General features: G+C 43.3%; 1 protein-coding gene across 1 annotated transcript; it reads left to right on the plus strand.

Moving 5' to 3' along the window:
• The first annotated feature begins 9823 nt into the window (after positions 1 to 9823).
• Positions 9824 to 13213, plus strand: LOC121745239 (ras-related protein RABE1c). Its single transcript, XM_042139058.1, has 9 exons — positions 9824 to 10035; positions 10109 to 10270; positions 11194 to 11266; positions 11344 to 11444; positions 11957 to 12022; positions 12101 to 12198; positions 12586 to 12648; positions 12723 to 12815; positions 12898 to 13213. The coding sequence occupies exons 2-9, from the start codon at positions 10198 to 10200 to the stop codon at positions 12979 to 12981; spliced, it is 651 nt and encodes a 216-aa protein (XP_041994992.1). The 5' UTR covers positions 9824 to 10035; positions 10109 to 10197; the 3' UTR covers positions 12982 to 13213.
• Positions 13214 to 14979: the final 1766 nt, after the last annotated feature.

The raw sequence follows: 14979 nt of genomic DNA on the forward strand, positions 1-14979 counted from the left end.
CTGAACACTGCCGTCGCTGAGAGGACTGCGTATGAGGATTTCATCTGCAGGCGCGGGGGAATGACCATCTCTGAAGTTCAGGAACGAGTTGACGAACTGTGGGAGGAATATCATGTACTCCGGAGGAACAATGCGCTGGAGAGCTCGGCTTGCCAACAAGTCGTGAAATCATTGCGGCGCTGGGCTTCTCGGTACGACATCATTCTTTCCCGGCGTCCCTCAATCGAGAGATTCCTTAGGCATTTCCCGCCAACAGATGGTCACACTCCAGCTCAAACCCCTGATTCACTTGCTCAAAACCCTACTCCAAGTCAGCAACGAACTCAGGAACAGCCGGAAACGTCAAGACGAGAACGGACTGAAGTTCGTAGAGGAGCTGTGATTATGAGTGAGCAAGATCAACAAATGCTTCGTGAAGAGACTCTTCGCCGCCGAGGTGCTAGAGCTTCCCGGGCTCAGGGAAGAGGCGGTAGGTCGATTAGAGCATCTCGTCGACCTGCTTATTCTTCAGCTGCCGAGAACGCCCGAACTCGGCTTCACGAGGATTTTGTGAATAGATGGCTCAACTTTAGCAACCAGGGACAGTAGAATAGTCCTTTGTAATGGCGTAACGCCTTCTCGTAGGGCAGCGGAGTTGTATGCCGAACAAGTTTTAATAAATGAAATCTTCATTTCGCTTCTATCACTGCGTATTTACAGCTCAGCGAAAAAATTTCATCGTGCTCGTCCTCGGTCTTATGAAGTAAACTTCTTTGACCGGACTCGTCCTCGGTCTTATGAAGTAAGCTTCTTTGACCGGACTCGTCTTTGGTCTTATGAAGTAAACTTCTTTGACCGGACTTGGTCCTCGGTCTTATGAAATAAACTTCTTTGACCGGACTCGTCTTTGGTCTTATGAAGTAAACTTCTTTGACCGGACTCGTCTTTGGTCTTATGAAGTAAATTTCTTTGACCGGACTAAGCTTGTGTCCTAATTTGGCGAGTTTTATCGCTCGGATCGGACTTTCCCTTGTCCTAATTTGGGGATCGGACTTTCCCTTGTCCTAATTCGGCGAGTTTTATCGCGTGGATCGGACTTTCCCTTGTCCTAATTCGGCGAGTTTTATCGCGTGGATCGGACTTTCCCTTTGTTGCAGTTCGTTTCAGACGGACTGCTTGTTTCTTAAGCTGAATTGTGGTCTTGTATCCTCCTTAGAAGCTTGGACTCACAATCGTTGGCTTATATATGTTCTAAAAAGGGGATCAGCCTTCGAAGAACAAGATACCTCAGTAACATTTGTAAGAGACGACACGCATATAGACAAAACGCACATAGACGAACAAAACGCACATAGACAAACAAAACGCACATAGACAAACATGAAAAACAAGTAAAAAACAAAGAAAGCACATACCCCTAGGACCGAACTAGACACAAGACTGACTGACCGGACTGTCTCTTACAAATGGAACTTCTTGAGGTTGGAAATGTACCATGTTCGGGGTACTTGTTCTCCTGACATGTGAGTCAATTTGTAAGACCCTTTGCCGAGGACTTCTGACACCCGATATGGACCTTCCCATGTGGGTTCGAGTTTGCCCAGCTTTTCTGCTCGGCTTACTTCATTGTTTCTCAAGACGAGATCTCCCACTTGAAATTGCAGCTTTTTCACCCTTTGGTTATAATACCGGGCTACTTGCTCCTTGTACTTGGCTGCTTTTATGCAGGCCAATTCTCTTCTTTCTTCGGCCAGATCTAGTTCGGCTCTTAGTCCGTCATCATTCATTTCTGAGGAGAAATTTAGAGTTCGGGGACTGGGTACGCCGATCTCAACCGGAATCACGGCTTCAGTGCCGTACACCAGACTGTACGGAGTTTCACCGTTGGAGGTTTTGGGTGTAGTTCGGTAGGACCATAGGACTTGAGGGAGATTTTCTACCCATTGCCCTTTGGCTTGTTCTAACCGAGCTTTTAACCCTTTCACCAAGATACGGTTTGTTACCTCCGTTTGTCCGTTTGCTTGTGGGTGGGAGACCGAAGTGAACCGCTGTTGAATATTCAGCTCTTGGCACCAATTCTTGAATGTCTTGTCGGTGAACTGAGTCCCATTATCCGAAATGAGGATGTGGGGTATGCCAAATCGGCACACTATGTTCTTCCAGACGAAATCCAATGCCTTCGAGCTCGTTATCGTAGCTAATGGTTCAGCCTCCACCCACTTCGTGAAGTAATCCACGGCAACGATAAGGAATTTCATTTGCCGAGGAGCTTGTGGTAGTGGTCCTACTATGTCTATGCCCCATTGCATAAAAGGCCAAGGGCTTTGCATAGCACATAGATCGGTCTGCGGCATCCTTGGGATATTTGCATGGATTTGGCACTTCGTACATGTCTTGACGAGCTGCACTGCTTCTTGTACCAAAGTTGGCCAATAATATCCCCATCTCAGAACTTTTTTAGCTAAAGCTCTAGCTCCGATGTGGCTACCGCAAGATCCTTCATGGACTTCTCTAAGGATGTAGTCCGTCTCTTCTGGTCCTACACATCGCAATAACGGTTGAAGGTAGGACTTTCTGTATAGGACTCCTTCATGAAGTTCATACCGAAGTGCTCGGCATGTGATTTTCCGAGCTTCTCTCTTATCCTCGGGCAGTTGTCCTTGATCTAGATACTGTAAGATCGGCGTCATCCAGTTCGGCGAGCTGGTTACTGAATGTACCTCAGCTTCATCAATGCTTCGGTGTAGTAATTCCTCCACCTTTGAGCTCGGATATGAGGCCAACTTACTTAAAGTATCTGCTCGGCTGTTTTCCGCTCTGGGAATGCGGATTATCCGAAAATAAGAGAAACTTCGGCTAATGTTTTGCGCTTTGTCCAAGTATTTTTTCATCCTCTCATCTCGGGCTTCACTTGTACCCAGCATGTGATTCACTATGACTTGTGAATCACAATGGATTTTGAGAGATTTGACAAATAGACTTTGCGCTAATTGAAGTCCGGCAAGGAGGGCTTCGTATTCGGCTTCGTTATTAGTAGTTGGGAATAAGAACCGAAGTGAATAAGTTACCTCGTGTCCGTCGGGAGCGATAAGTAGAATACCAGCTCCACTTCCCGTCTTATTCGAAGCTCCATCTACGAATCCACTCCAGCAGTCCGGCGGTTCTACTTCGGATTCCTGGGGCTGTGTTAGTTCGTCATTGGCAGGATTTTCCTGTTCGGCAATAACAGGGATTGCTTGATCGAACTTTGCCTCTGCAAGAAAATCTGCCAAGGCTTGTCCCTTGATGGCTTTCCGAGGTAGATATTCTATTGAGTGTTCTCCCAACTCTATGGCCCATTTGGCGATTCTGCCTGATGCTTCTGGCTTGGTCAAAACTTGCCGAAGTGGCAGATCGGTTAAGACGCATACCTTGTGAGCATAGAAGTATGGCCGCAGTCTCCTTGCTGCATTTACTAACGCCAGAGCAATTTTTTCCAGAGGTTGATACCTTGTTTCTGGACCTCTTAATGCTCGGCTTGTAAAGTAGATGGGAAGCTGCTTTAGGCCTTCTTCTCGTACAAGCACCGCGCTAATGGTTTGATCTGATGCCGCTAAGTATAAGAATATCACTTCGGCATCTGTTGGAGCAGAGAGAATTGGAAGCTTGGCTAAATAACTTTTGAGCTCGTCAAAAGCCTTTTTCTGCTCGGCTCCCCACTCAAACTTTGGTGCCTTTTTCAACACTTTGAAGAACGGCAGTTGCTTTTCGGCTGCTTGGGAAAGGAATCTATTCAGTGCGGCTAGACATCTAGTTAGCCTTTGCACATCATGTATGGACTTCGGTATCGCCATGTTCTGAACAACTTGAACTTTTGAGGGATTTGCCTTGAGTCCGTCCTTTGAAACCCAACAACCCAGAAACTTTCCCGAATCTACCAAAAAGGTACATTTTTGGGGATTGAGTTTGAGGTTGGCTTTTTTGAGCACGTCGAGGGTGGATTTGAGGTTGTCTTCGTACTCCGAAGTGCTTCTGCTTTTGACGACTATGTCGTCGACATACACTTCAACCTCTTTTCCTATCAAATGCCGAAAAAGCTTATCTACCATCCTTTGATACGTGGCTCCGGCATTCTTTAAACCGAATGGCATCTTTTTATAAGCAAAGATGCCGAAGTCAGTAATGAAAGCCGTTTTTGAAGCATCATTCTCATCCATTAAAACTTGGTGGTAGCCTTTGTATAAATCAAGAAAACAGAAAATTTCGAAGCCGATCAAAGCTTCTACTTTTTTATCTATGTTCGGAAGGGGATAGCAATCTTTAGGACAGTGCTTGTTTAGATCGGTAAAATCTATGCACATCCGCCATCCTCCTTCTTTTTTCTTGATCATCACAGGATTGGCCACCCAAGAAGGATATTTCACCTCGAATAATACATCCGCTTTCAATAATTGGCGGACTTCGTCATGGATGACTTGATTTCTTTCTGCCGCAAAGAGTCTTTGCTTCTGTTTTATAGGCCGGACTGAAGGATCAATATTTAACCGATGAGTGATTACCTCAGGGGGTACTCCGGTCATGTCCAACGGAGACCATGCAAAGACATCTTTGTACTCCTTGAGGAGCTGGATGGTCTTTTCTCGGAGTAGAGGCGTTCCCGCGAAACCGATCTTGACCGTTCTGGATGGATCATCTTCGTATAACTGAACGGTCATTGAGTTCGACTCTGGTGTGACTTCGGTCATTTCGCTTGCCTCAGACTCCGGCTGCTGTGATTGCTATGCTTGATGATGCCGATCTGATTGCTCGGCACTTTTAAGCGCAATCTGCAGACACTCTTTTGCTCTCTTTTGATCACCTCGGATGACCGCTATCCCACCTTTAGTGGGAATCTTGATGGTGAGGTGATAAGTAGAGCAAACGGCCCGAACTGCGTTGAGCCAGTCTCTTCCCAAGATGATGTTGTACGGGGACCGAGCTTTTACCACAAAGAACTCGATCATCGTACTGGAGCTTGTAGGCGCTTTTCCCACCGTGATCGGAAGGCTGATAATACCTTCAGGGCGGGTGTCCTCCTGGGCGAAACTTTTCAGAGGAAGTGGAGCCGGACTGAGCCGAGCTGGATCCACTTCTAGTTTATCGAAACATTCTTTAAAAAGAATGCTGACTGACGCTCCGGTATCCACAAACACTCTGTGGATCAGTTTGTTTGCCACTCCGGCTTGGATGACAATAACGTCTTGATGAGGAGAGATGGCCGGGACGGGATCTGCATCTGAAAATGTAATCACTTCGTCCTGCTTCAGCCTTTTATGCGTTGGCTCCTCTCGATTGAAGCCTCTGCGCTCTGACTTCAGGGACGATTTAATCTTCCCGGCAGGGAGAGCATCAATAGTCAGGATTACTCCATCATATTGCAGCTCGTCATCGTCTTCAGGGTCCTGTTGCTTTTTCAGATCCTGAGGAGCGCAGTTTGCACCTCTTTGCTTTTTGTTCTTTTTCGGCTGCTTGCTTTGGTATTTTTTTAATGTCCCTGCTTTCACAAGAGCATCAATACCTGCAGCCAAATGTCGGCACTCCTCGGTATCGTGACCGTGGTCTTGATGGAAGGAGCAATATTGATCCTAAGGTCGACGCGCGGCCGATTTCGTCATCCGCTTTGGTTTTTCGAACATATCGGAATGCAGTTCGAAAATTTCCGCTCTCGACTTGTTCAATGGTACGAACTGAGCGGGCGGCTTCTCAGGATTGAGACGTGGTCCCAATCGGTCTTGCACCGGAGTCCTTTGAATCCTTTCAAAAGGAGTTCGGCGAGGATGTCCCTGATCGCCAAAAGGAGTTCGGCGAGGATGTCCCTGATCGCTATGATCGGGCTTCCTCCTGTCTCCTCGGGATGAGCTGTCTAAAGACCGTTTGCGACGGTCTGCCTCATCGGCACGGGAGAACTGGTCCGCAATGTCCCACATCTCTTGAGCTGTTTGCGGACTGCATTCCACGAGCTTTCTGTAGAGAGCTCCGGGCAGGATTCCATTTTGGAATGCCGAAATGACAAGTAGATCATTGAGATCATCTACTTGTAGGCATTCCTGGTGGAATCTCGTCATAAAGTCGCTGATCTTTTCGTCGCGACCTTGACGTATAGAAAGCAGCTGAGCCGAAGTGATTCGGGCTTCCGCTTTCTGAAAGAACCTCCTGTGGAAAGCATCCATTAGATCTCGGTAAGATCTAATGCTGCCTTGGGGGAGGCTATCGAACCACCTTCTTGCGTTCCCGATAAGCAGCTCGGGAAACAGCTTGCACATATGGACCTCATTGAGACCCTGGTTCGCCATGTTATACTGATAGCGTCCCAGGAAATCATGAGGATCCACTAACCCGTCATAAGTCATCGACGGAGTTCGGTAGTTCTGTGGCAAGGGAGTTCGGGTGATATCGTCCGAGAACGGAGTCTTCAATGCTCCGTACATGGCGAACCCGACATCTCTTCGGTATGGAGGAGATGGAGTTCTCCTGTGATTCCGGTACCGAGGAGGAACAGGAACATGTCGGGGTTGAGGATTCTTCTTCCTGGAAGACACAGCACTACTGCGGTAGTGACTTTCATGTCTGGATGAGGAGGGAGAATCCACCGTTTTTGTCTCCGGCTTTTGGCTCTTTTGCAGGAAAATTAAGAACTCTTCCTGCTTCTCGGCCAAAAACAATTTGACAGCCTCGTTCAAATCGGGCTGCTGGGAAGACTCGGTGCGATGAGTCTTTGAGCGGCTTGTTCCTTCTCCGTGAGAACTGGAAGTAGATTTCTCCCGAGGCTGTTTTCCAGACCTGCGGGCTGGACTAGCTTCCTCATGGTTATCATGAACGGTATTATGGGTGTTACGTGATCTGGTATGCATTTTTTTTTTTTTGGGGTGGAAAAAGGGTCAAAAATTCGCTTTATCACAAATTTGGTTCTCTGTTTCCCACAGACGGCGCCAGTGATGGTTGGGCGAATTTTTGATGGTGACAAATGCGGGTGAAAAATATAGATCACAACACAAGGAATTACGTGGTTCGATTTACTGAGGTAAATCTACGTCCACGGGAAGAAAGGAGGGCAAGATTGTATTGCTTGATCTGGTTTTCAGCTTACAAATACAGACTTGCTATATGATATTTTGTGTCTAGAGAGCTTTTCTATCTGATCTAAGTTCTATTTATACATTGAACTAAGATCGTGGCTTGCATCACCACTAACTAGGTCGTGGCTTGCATCACCACTAACTAGGTAGTGGATGTCGTGGAGGTCATGAGATCCTGCATGGGTCCACTATCTCTTTGTTTGGTCCGCTATCCTGCATGAGATCCTGCATGAGTTGACACCACTAAATAGATCGTGTAGTGGAGGTCGTGGAGGTTCTGCATGAGTCCACTATCTCCCAGTTCGGTCGAATACTGAGACCGAACTTCTGAACTATGACCGAGCAGCTTTTGCCGATCTGAGAGTAGAGCTTGATTGGTCGGCTTTTACCGAGCTGTAGGCTGGGGCCGAACTCTTTGGTAATGCGGCTGGGGCCGAACTCTTTGGTAATGCCGAACTGATACTCTTCCTTGGGCTTTGGGCTGATGGGCCGTCACTGCTATTGGGCTTGTTTAGTACGTACTCCATCAACGCGTTTGGCTGGAACTTTCGGCTATCTTGCACCTGAATATTCAGGTATGAGTTACCTCTTCTGTTTCTTTGATGCTTATATCTATGTATAGTATTGTTCAACTTCACTTGCTGCAAATTCTAAGCTTTAGATCAAGTGTTTAGCTTGATATTAGTGTTGAATACTGTATTGTATTTTGAGTTTTTAAGTTCTTGAACTTGCTGCAAATTCGAGCTGTTGATTGATCATTAAAAAATTCAAATAGGCATTCTATCTACGTGATTGAATTTCTCACAGATAAAATGATAGTAACATTCTAAGTTTTTCATCACTTCAGCTACTGAAAGAGACAACAAAAGTCGATGTGTACGCCTTTGGAGTTGTGTTGATGGAGATTTTAACTGGTAGAATCCGTTGTCACAATTTCCCCCCTCCCGTGACTAAATCATGCAGCGCGACCAACAGAGCTTCGTTTGGTCCACGAACGTCGCGTTCGGTCGCCCATCACCTTGTCGGCCTTTCCAGCATATGATACCCAATAGACTTCCCTCGGATATGACCTTTTGCTCTCCATTACCCGCCATCGGAGCTATTGCAGAACGAGCCTGTGTGTTATGGTGGAATTGTGGTGAAAGGAAGGTATGGAGCTTGTGTTTATATGGTGGGAAGTGTGGGGAAGGTGGCGCCTATCAGAAAATAGGAAGGCACCATTTTGCTATCCATCAAGGACGAAGAATGGCTATTGTGGACATTTCATTCCAAAAAGTAGGGATATTTTTGTCCTCACGTAAAGTAATATAATTAGGGGGTGCCACATACGTGAATATATCCCTACTTTTTGGAATGAAATGTCCACAGACCACAATAGCCATCTTTCGTCCATTAAAATGGTGCCTTCCTATTTTCTGATATGAAAACCAAAGAAAACCGAACCAATCACACCCTTATAGTACTGATAAATTTAGCCATATCCAATTTTCATTATGAGTTTGATATTCGAGATGCCATAGATTTATCAAACTAATTGTGCTATAATGCATTTAAGTTCTATTACTTTTTATGCATAATATGGTGTATCTGGTAATAACTACAGTTCAATAATACTGTACTAGAGTCTACATTACTACTCTATTTTGCACATAAAAAATATTCAGAAAGCGAATTTTTTTGCAATCATTATCAATTTTGTATACAGATATCAAGATTCGAACAGTATCTCATCACTAAATTTGCAACTATCAAATTAAATAAAAGAGTGGACTAAAAAGATGGTTTCTGAACTATGCGTTTTGCATGCAAATGATACCTAAATTTTAAAAATATCGTGGGTAGTCCCTGAACTAATGTGTAATCACATTTTTAATACTTTTTCACTATTCATCATAATTTTGCACCAAAAATGTCCCCAAAGCATGAAGGGTATTTTTGGACTTTCATATCTAGGTATTGGATTTGATATTTTCTTTATTTTTCTCTCTAATACTAAATATGATATTTTCTTATAGTTTGAGTACCTAAAATGATATCATTCACTTCATTTTTTCAATTACTTTATGTCATATCCACAATATTTTTAAAGTTTAGATATCATTTGCGTGCAAAACGCATAGTTAAGAGACCATTTGCGTAGTTCACGCTAACAAAATCTGACCGATGACCAACCCAGCCCAGCCAGATCATTGTTGAGGAGGAATGAATCAACTGTTACATATTCAATTAAGTCAGTTACGGGAAATTATTGGCTGGAATAATTATTTAATCAATAAACATGTTCACTGATTAAATGATGACCATTTCCGACCGTTGTACTGTAAGCTAGATCATAGATACTTAATTAAGCATAGTATTTTGTTTAGATGCTCTCTAGTCTCTCCCTTTTTCCTCTTGATTTTTTTTGTAAAATATATGGAGTACCAACAGATTATTAGACAAATTTTCATCTTGTTGTAAAGTGCAGACAAGATGAAATTTTTTGGTTAAAATATTGAAATGATTATAACTAGAGTTGACGGAAAATTGTTTTTGGATAATAATAATAATAAAAACAAAGAGGAGCATTTACATTTAATGATCATTATAACCTTTTATCAAAGTAATAATTATAAAATAATAAAAGTAATAACCAAGGAATATTTGAATTATCACACCCGTGCGCTCGCAGAGGCAGCCGATTGCAGCCGTTGTTGTAAATTTAGAATATACATATATTTAATAAGTATTTATTTATAATATAATCTGGCCCAGATATTATTAGATTACTCTCTGAGTGCACTCCAAAGAAGATGCGCATATTAGCAACCATCGGACGGCGAACCTGTCAACTACTGTCTCCCAACTGGTTCTCTCTCTCTTTCTCTAGAATTATAATCACGAAAGTTGCCGATCTGTCCTGTCTCTACGATATTGACCTATCGTATTGATTTCAATTTGTACACAATTTACTTATTTGCAAGTATTCCTCTTCCTCCTTGTCTCTTACGGTTCGAATTCTCTCTCCGTGTGTGTGATGATCTAATTTGATGCAGATCTGCGAATAATTTGTGCACTTGAGACCCGAGACTGAGCACACAGAAGCTGATTTAAGGTATTCGTGAGGTTTGCAATCGATTAGTCAATGGCCGCACCACCGGCGAGGGCGAGGGCGGATTATGATTACCTCATCAAGCTTCTCCTCATCGGCGACAGCGGTGAGTCTCATTTCTATAGCCTGTGTTTGTTTTTTGACATTCCTCGTTTGGCGCTTTGCGATGCTTTGAGTATTTAGCGCGTCGATTCAAGTGTTTGTTTTGGAAAATTCGTCTACTCAAAGTGCGGATCTGGACTGGAGGTGGATGATGGTGTTCTTTAAAATGAATTTGACTTTTTGGCCTCTATATGTATTAACTGATGTGGAAAATAGGTTGGGAAATAGCTTGAAAGATTTTTTTTCATTCTAATATGAATAGTTGTTAGATATGTACATGCTATTTTGAGTTTAACACCGTGTTTTGATGCTGGTGGCCTTCATACTGTATTTGGTGCTAGCATATTTGGTTTAGATGGAATTCATTGAAGGTGCTCTTGTGGGGACATTGTTTCTTTTTAGCATTCTCACCTAACTACTTTAATGAGAGTGTTACAGACAGCTTTGTTCTGACTAATGTTGAGATATATTACTGGATAAAACTTTGAAATTGCGTTCACTATTTTTTTTCCCAATCTCTATACACATGAGCAGATAGGTAGTAGTACGTTCTTTCTTAAAGGTAAACATGATGCAATGTTCCATACGTAGGTGCATTGCCTTTGTATGGCACGGCTTCATAAGAATTCTACCTATGCCACTGGGTGGAACAAGTGTGCAATTTTGATCGATGGGGCTTTCTTATAAGCAGTTAGTTAGGGCCTTTCAGTGCCTTAGTTCCTCCACCTTCTTGGCTTATCCTTAATTGATAAATGGAACCTGTGACTTCAGTCGTCTCAGAACTAAATCAAATTTCCATTGTTTTTCGCTCTGAAACACAATGTGGAAAAACAATGACGCATATTATAATATACTGATGAAGTGGAAAAACAATGTGTCTTGAAATTATTCTAGCTTGCGTCTTACCATGTGTTTCCTGAACTGCAGGTGTGGGTAAGAGTTGTCTTCTTTTGCGATTCTCTGATGGTTCCTTCACAACTAGTTTCATCACTACCATTGGGTAAGATTTTTATTTTGTAACATAACTATGGATAAATGAATTGTCCTCTTGACCTAATGTGGCTGATTTTTTTGTAGAATTGATTTTAAGATAAGAACTGTTGAGCTTGATGGAAAGCGGATCAAGCTTCAAATTTGGGATACAGCTGGACAAGAGCGATTCCGCACTATCACAACTGGTGCAGTTTGATTTTATTAACCCCAAACTAGCTCACTTCTTTTTGTTTTCCTCAAAGAACAGTTTATTTCATCGATATTTGTCCTTATAACCTTGTGGGCTTGTGCTGGTATAGTTTTTGAGGTGATATTACGAGAAACTATGAAGGTTGTGAAAATGATTGGCCTCCTTACAAATGTAATGGTCAATTTCGTGTTTTCTTTAAAATGTGCCAACAATCTACTTTCTCAAATTTCTTGGTATTAAGATATGGAAGACAGGTTGAGCTACCAGTTGTACTTCTGTTTACTTCCATTCCTCTTTAACCTGAACCAGGGGGAATTAATCCTGTCTACTTTTCATTATGTAAGAGAGTTCGGGTTTGGATAGTAGTAAGGATAAAAAAGACGTGTACTCATGTATGGGGTTTCTCAATCCACTGTTATATAGTCATCTGATTATCAATACTTATGTATTTACATATTTATAATCATCATGCTCGGATATTCAGTTTTTGTTTTTCCGCACCTCCAGCTTATTATCGTGGTGCCATGGGAATACTACTGGTTTATGATGTTACAGACGAATCGTCTTTTAACAGTAAGGTTTCTTTCTTTCAATTTTCCCTTTTTCCTTAATCTCTGTATTACTGTTAAAAGTAGCGCTTGTGTCTTACAGATATTAGGAACTGGATTAGAAACATTGAACAGCATGCTTCTGACAACGTCAACAAGATATTGGTAGGAAACAAAGCTGACATGGATGAAAGCAAAAGGGTAATTCCCCTTCACGCAACTTCATTTTTTTGTATTACGACAAGTTAATTCTGACTTGGGAGTACTTGGAAAAAGAGAAAAGTGTGGTTTAGGGTTGCCTTTCCTTTACATTCACTCATATCTTTAGATTGGAGCATTTGTTTTCCAATTTTACTGAGTTAGTAGTTACTCAAGGCTTACAGGTTTATAATGTTCTGGTTACATAACCTCATCCCAAAACCTTGTGAGATGCCTGCCAACTTTGGTTTAGTAGAAAAGAGATTTGACTCTAGAAATTGCACTTAAAATAATCCTTCCATTACTAAAATGGCTGGTTGTTGTCTTGTGACTGTAGATATGATATTTATATTTCTTAGTAATTTACCTTCTGCTGTGTATATGACTTAGGCTGTTCCAACCTCCAAGGGCCAAGCACTTGCTGATGAGTATGGCATCAAATTCTTCGAAACCGTAAGTACATCTCTATTTTCTATAAGGAGATGAACAAACTTCAGACTCATCTAAAGAAATATCATTTGCTGCAGAGTGCAAAAACAAACCTTAATGTTGAAGAAGTTTTCTTCTCAATAGCCAGGGACATAAAGCAAAGGCTTTCCGATACTGACACGAAAGCAGAGGTCAGCAAATTTCGTCTTGTCTGTGTACTGTTGTTGTCAACCTTAGTATGTTGTGTTTTTCACATCCTTGTCTTGATTGCAGCCGACCACCATCAAAATCAATCAACCCGACGGATCTGCTGGAGGTGGGCAACTTGCACAGAAGTCGGCGTGCTGTGGTTCTTGAACGAGCACAGAACGTCAAGAGCAATGGGCACTCATAAGTCAGTGGCGCGCGGTGAAGAAGAAACAACGGGGGGTGAATATTTGTGGAATTTTGGCTTCTGGAAATGGGGGGCTCTAGTGGTAATGATATAGGTTCATGTTGATTTGAGACAAAGGAATTTGGTGTTGCTATAACTATTAAGTTTAACGCACGTATTCTACAATCAAATGTCCACGCAGATTTCATATTTTTATGTGCGATGTGCAAAGACTTCAGTTCTGAAACTACTTGTTCAAAAAATGCTATTTGTGAATTGATGGAGTACGTACTAAACAAGCCCAACAGCAGTAAAGCCCATCAGCCTAAAGCCCAAGAAAGAGTATCAGTTCGGCATGACTAAAGAGTATCAGAGTTCAGTTCGGCACGACCAAAGAGTTCGGCCCCAGCCTACAGCTCGGTAAAAGCCAACCAATCAAACTCTGCTCTCAGGTCGGCATCAAGCTCTACTCTCAGATCGGCAAAAGCTGCTCGGCAATAATTCAGCAGTTCGGTCTCAGTATTCGACCGAACTAGGAGATAGTGGACTCATGCAGGATTTCCACCTCCACTACACCCACGATCTATTTAGTGGTGTCAAGCAGTCTTTAACTCATGCAGGATAGTGGACCCATGCAAGATCGCCACGATCTCCACGACATCCACTGCCTAGTAAATAGTGCTGCATGCCACGATCTTGGTTCAATGTATAAATAGAACCTAGATCAGATAGATAGAAAAAAGTTCTGTTAAGCTCTCTAGAGATAAAATATCAAATAGCAAGTCTGTATTGTAAGCTGTAGAAAACAGATCAAGCAATACAACTCTGCCCTCTTTTCTTCCCGTGGACGTAGATTTACCTCAGTAAATCGAACCACGTAAATCTCTGTGTCGTGATCTTTATTCTCTACCAGCATTTACTAACATCAGAAATTCGCGGATTCATCACTGGCGCCGTCTGTGGGAAACAGAGAACCAAATTTGTGATAAAGCGAATTTTTGACCCTTTTTCCACCCCAAAAAAAATGCATACCAGATCACATACTACCCGTAATACCGTTCGTGATAACCGTGAGGAAGCTAGTCCAGCTCGCAGGTCTGAAAAACGGCCTCGGGAGACATCTACCTCCGGTTCTCACGAAGAAGGAACAAGCCACTCCAGGAGAGATCGCACCGAGTCTTCCCAGCAGCCCGATTTAAATGAAGCTGTCAAGCTGTTCTTGGCTGAGAAGCAGGATGAGTTCTTAACCTTCCTGCAGAAGAGCCAACAGCCGGAGAAGACAACGGCGGATTCTCCCTCCTCATCCAGACATGAAAGTCACTACCGCAGTAGTGACGTGTCTTCCAGGAGAAAGAATCCTCAACCCCGACATGTTCCTGTTCCTCCTCGGTACCGGAACCACAGGAGAACTCCATCTCCTCCGTACCGAAGAGATGTCGGGTTCGCCATATACGGAGCATTAAAGACTCCGTTCTCGGACGATATCACCCGAACTCCTTTGCCGCGGAACTACCGGACACCGTCAATGACTTATGACGGGTTGGTGGATCCTCATGACTTCCTGGGACGCTATCAGTATAATATGGCGAACCAGGGTCTCAATGAGGTCCATATGTGCAAGCTGTTCCCCGAGCTGCTCATCGGGAACGCCAGAAGGTGGTTCGACAGCCTTCCTCAAGGCAGCATTAGATCCTACCGAGATCTAATGGATGCTTTCCACAGGAGGTTCTTTCAGAAAGCGGAAGCCCGAATTACTTCGGCTCAGCTGCTTTCTATACGTCAAGGTCGCGACGAAAAGATCAGCGACTTCATGACGAGATTCCACAAGGAATGCCTACAAGTAGATGATCTCAACGATCTACTTGTCATTTCGGCATTCCAAAATGGAATCCTGCCCGGAGCTCTCTACAGAAAGCTCGTGGAGTGCGGTCCGCAAACAGCTCAAGAAATGTGGGACATTGCGGACCAGTTTTCCCGTGCGG

Source organism: Salvia splendens, chromosome 8 (assembly GCF_004379255.2).
Source record: "Salvia splendens isolate huo1 chromosome 8, SspV2, whole genome shotgun sequence".
NCBI lineage: Eukaryota > Viridiplantae > Streptophyta > Magnoliopsida > Lamiales > Lamiaceae > Salvia > Salvia splendens.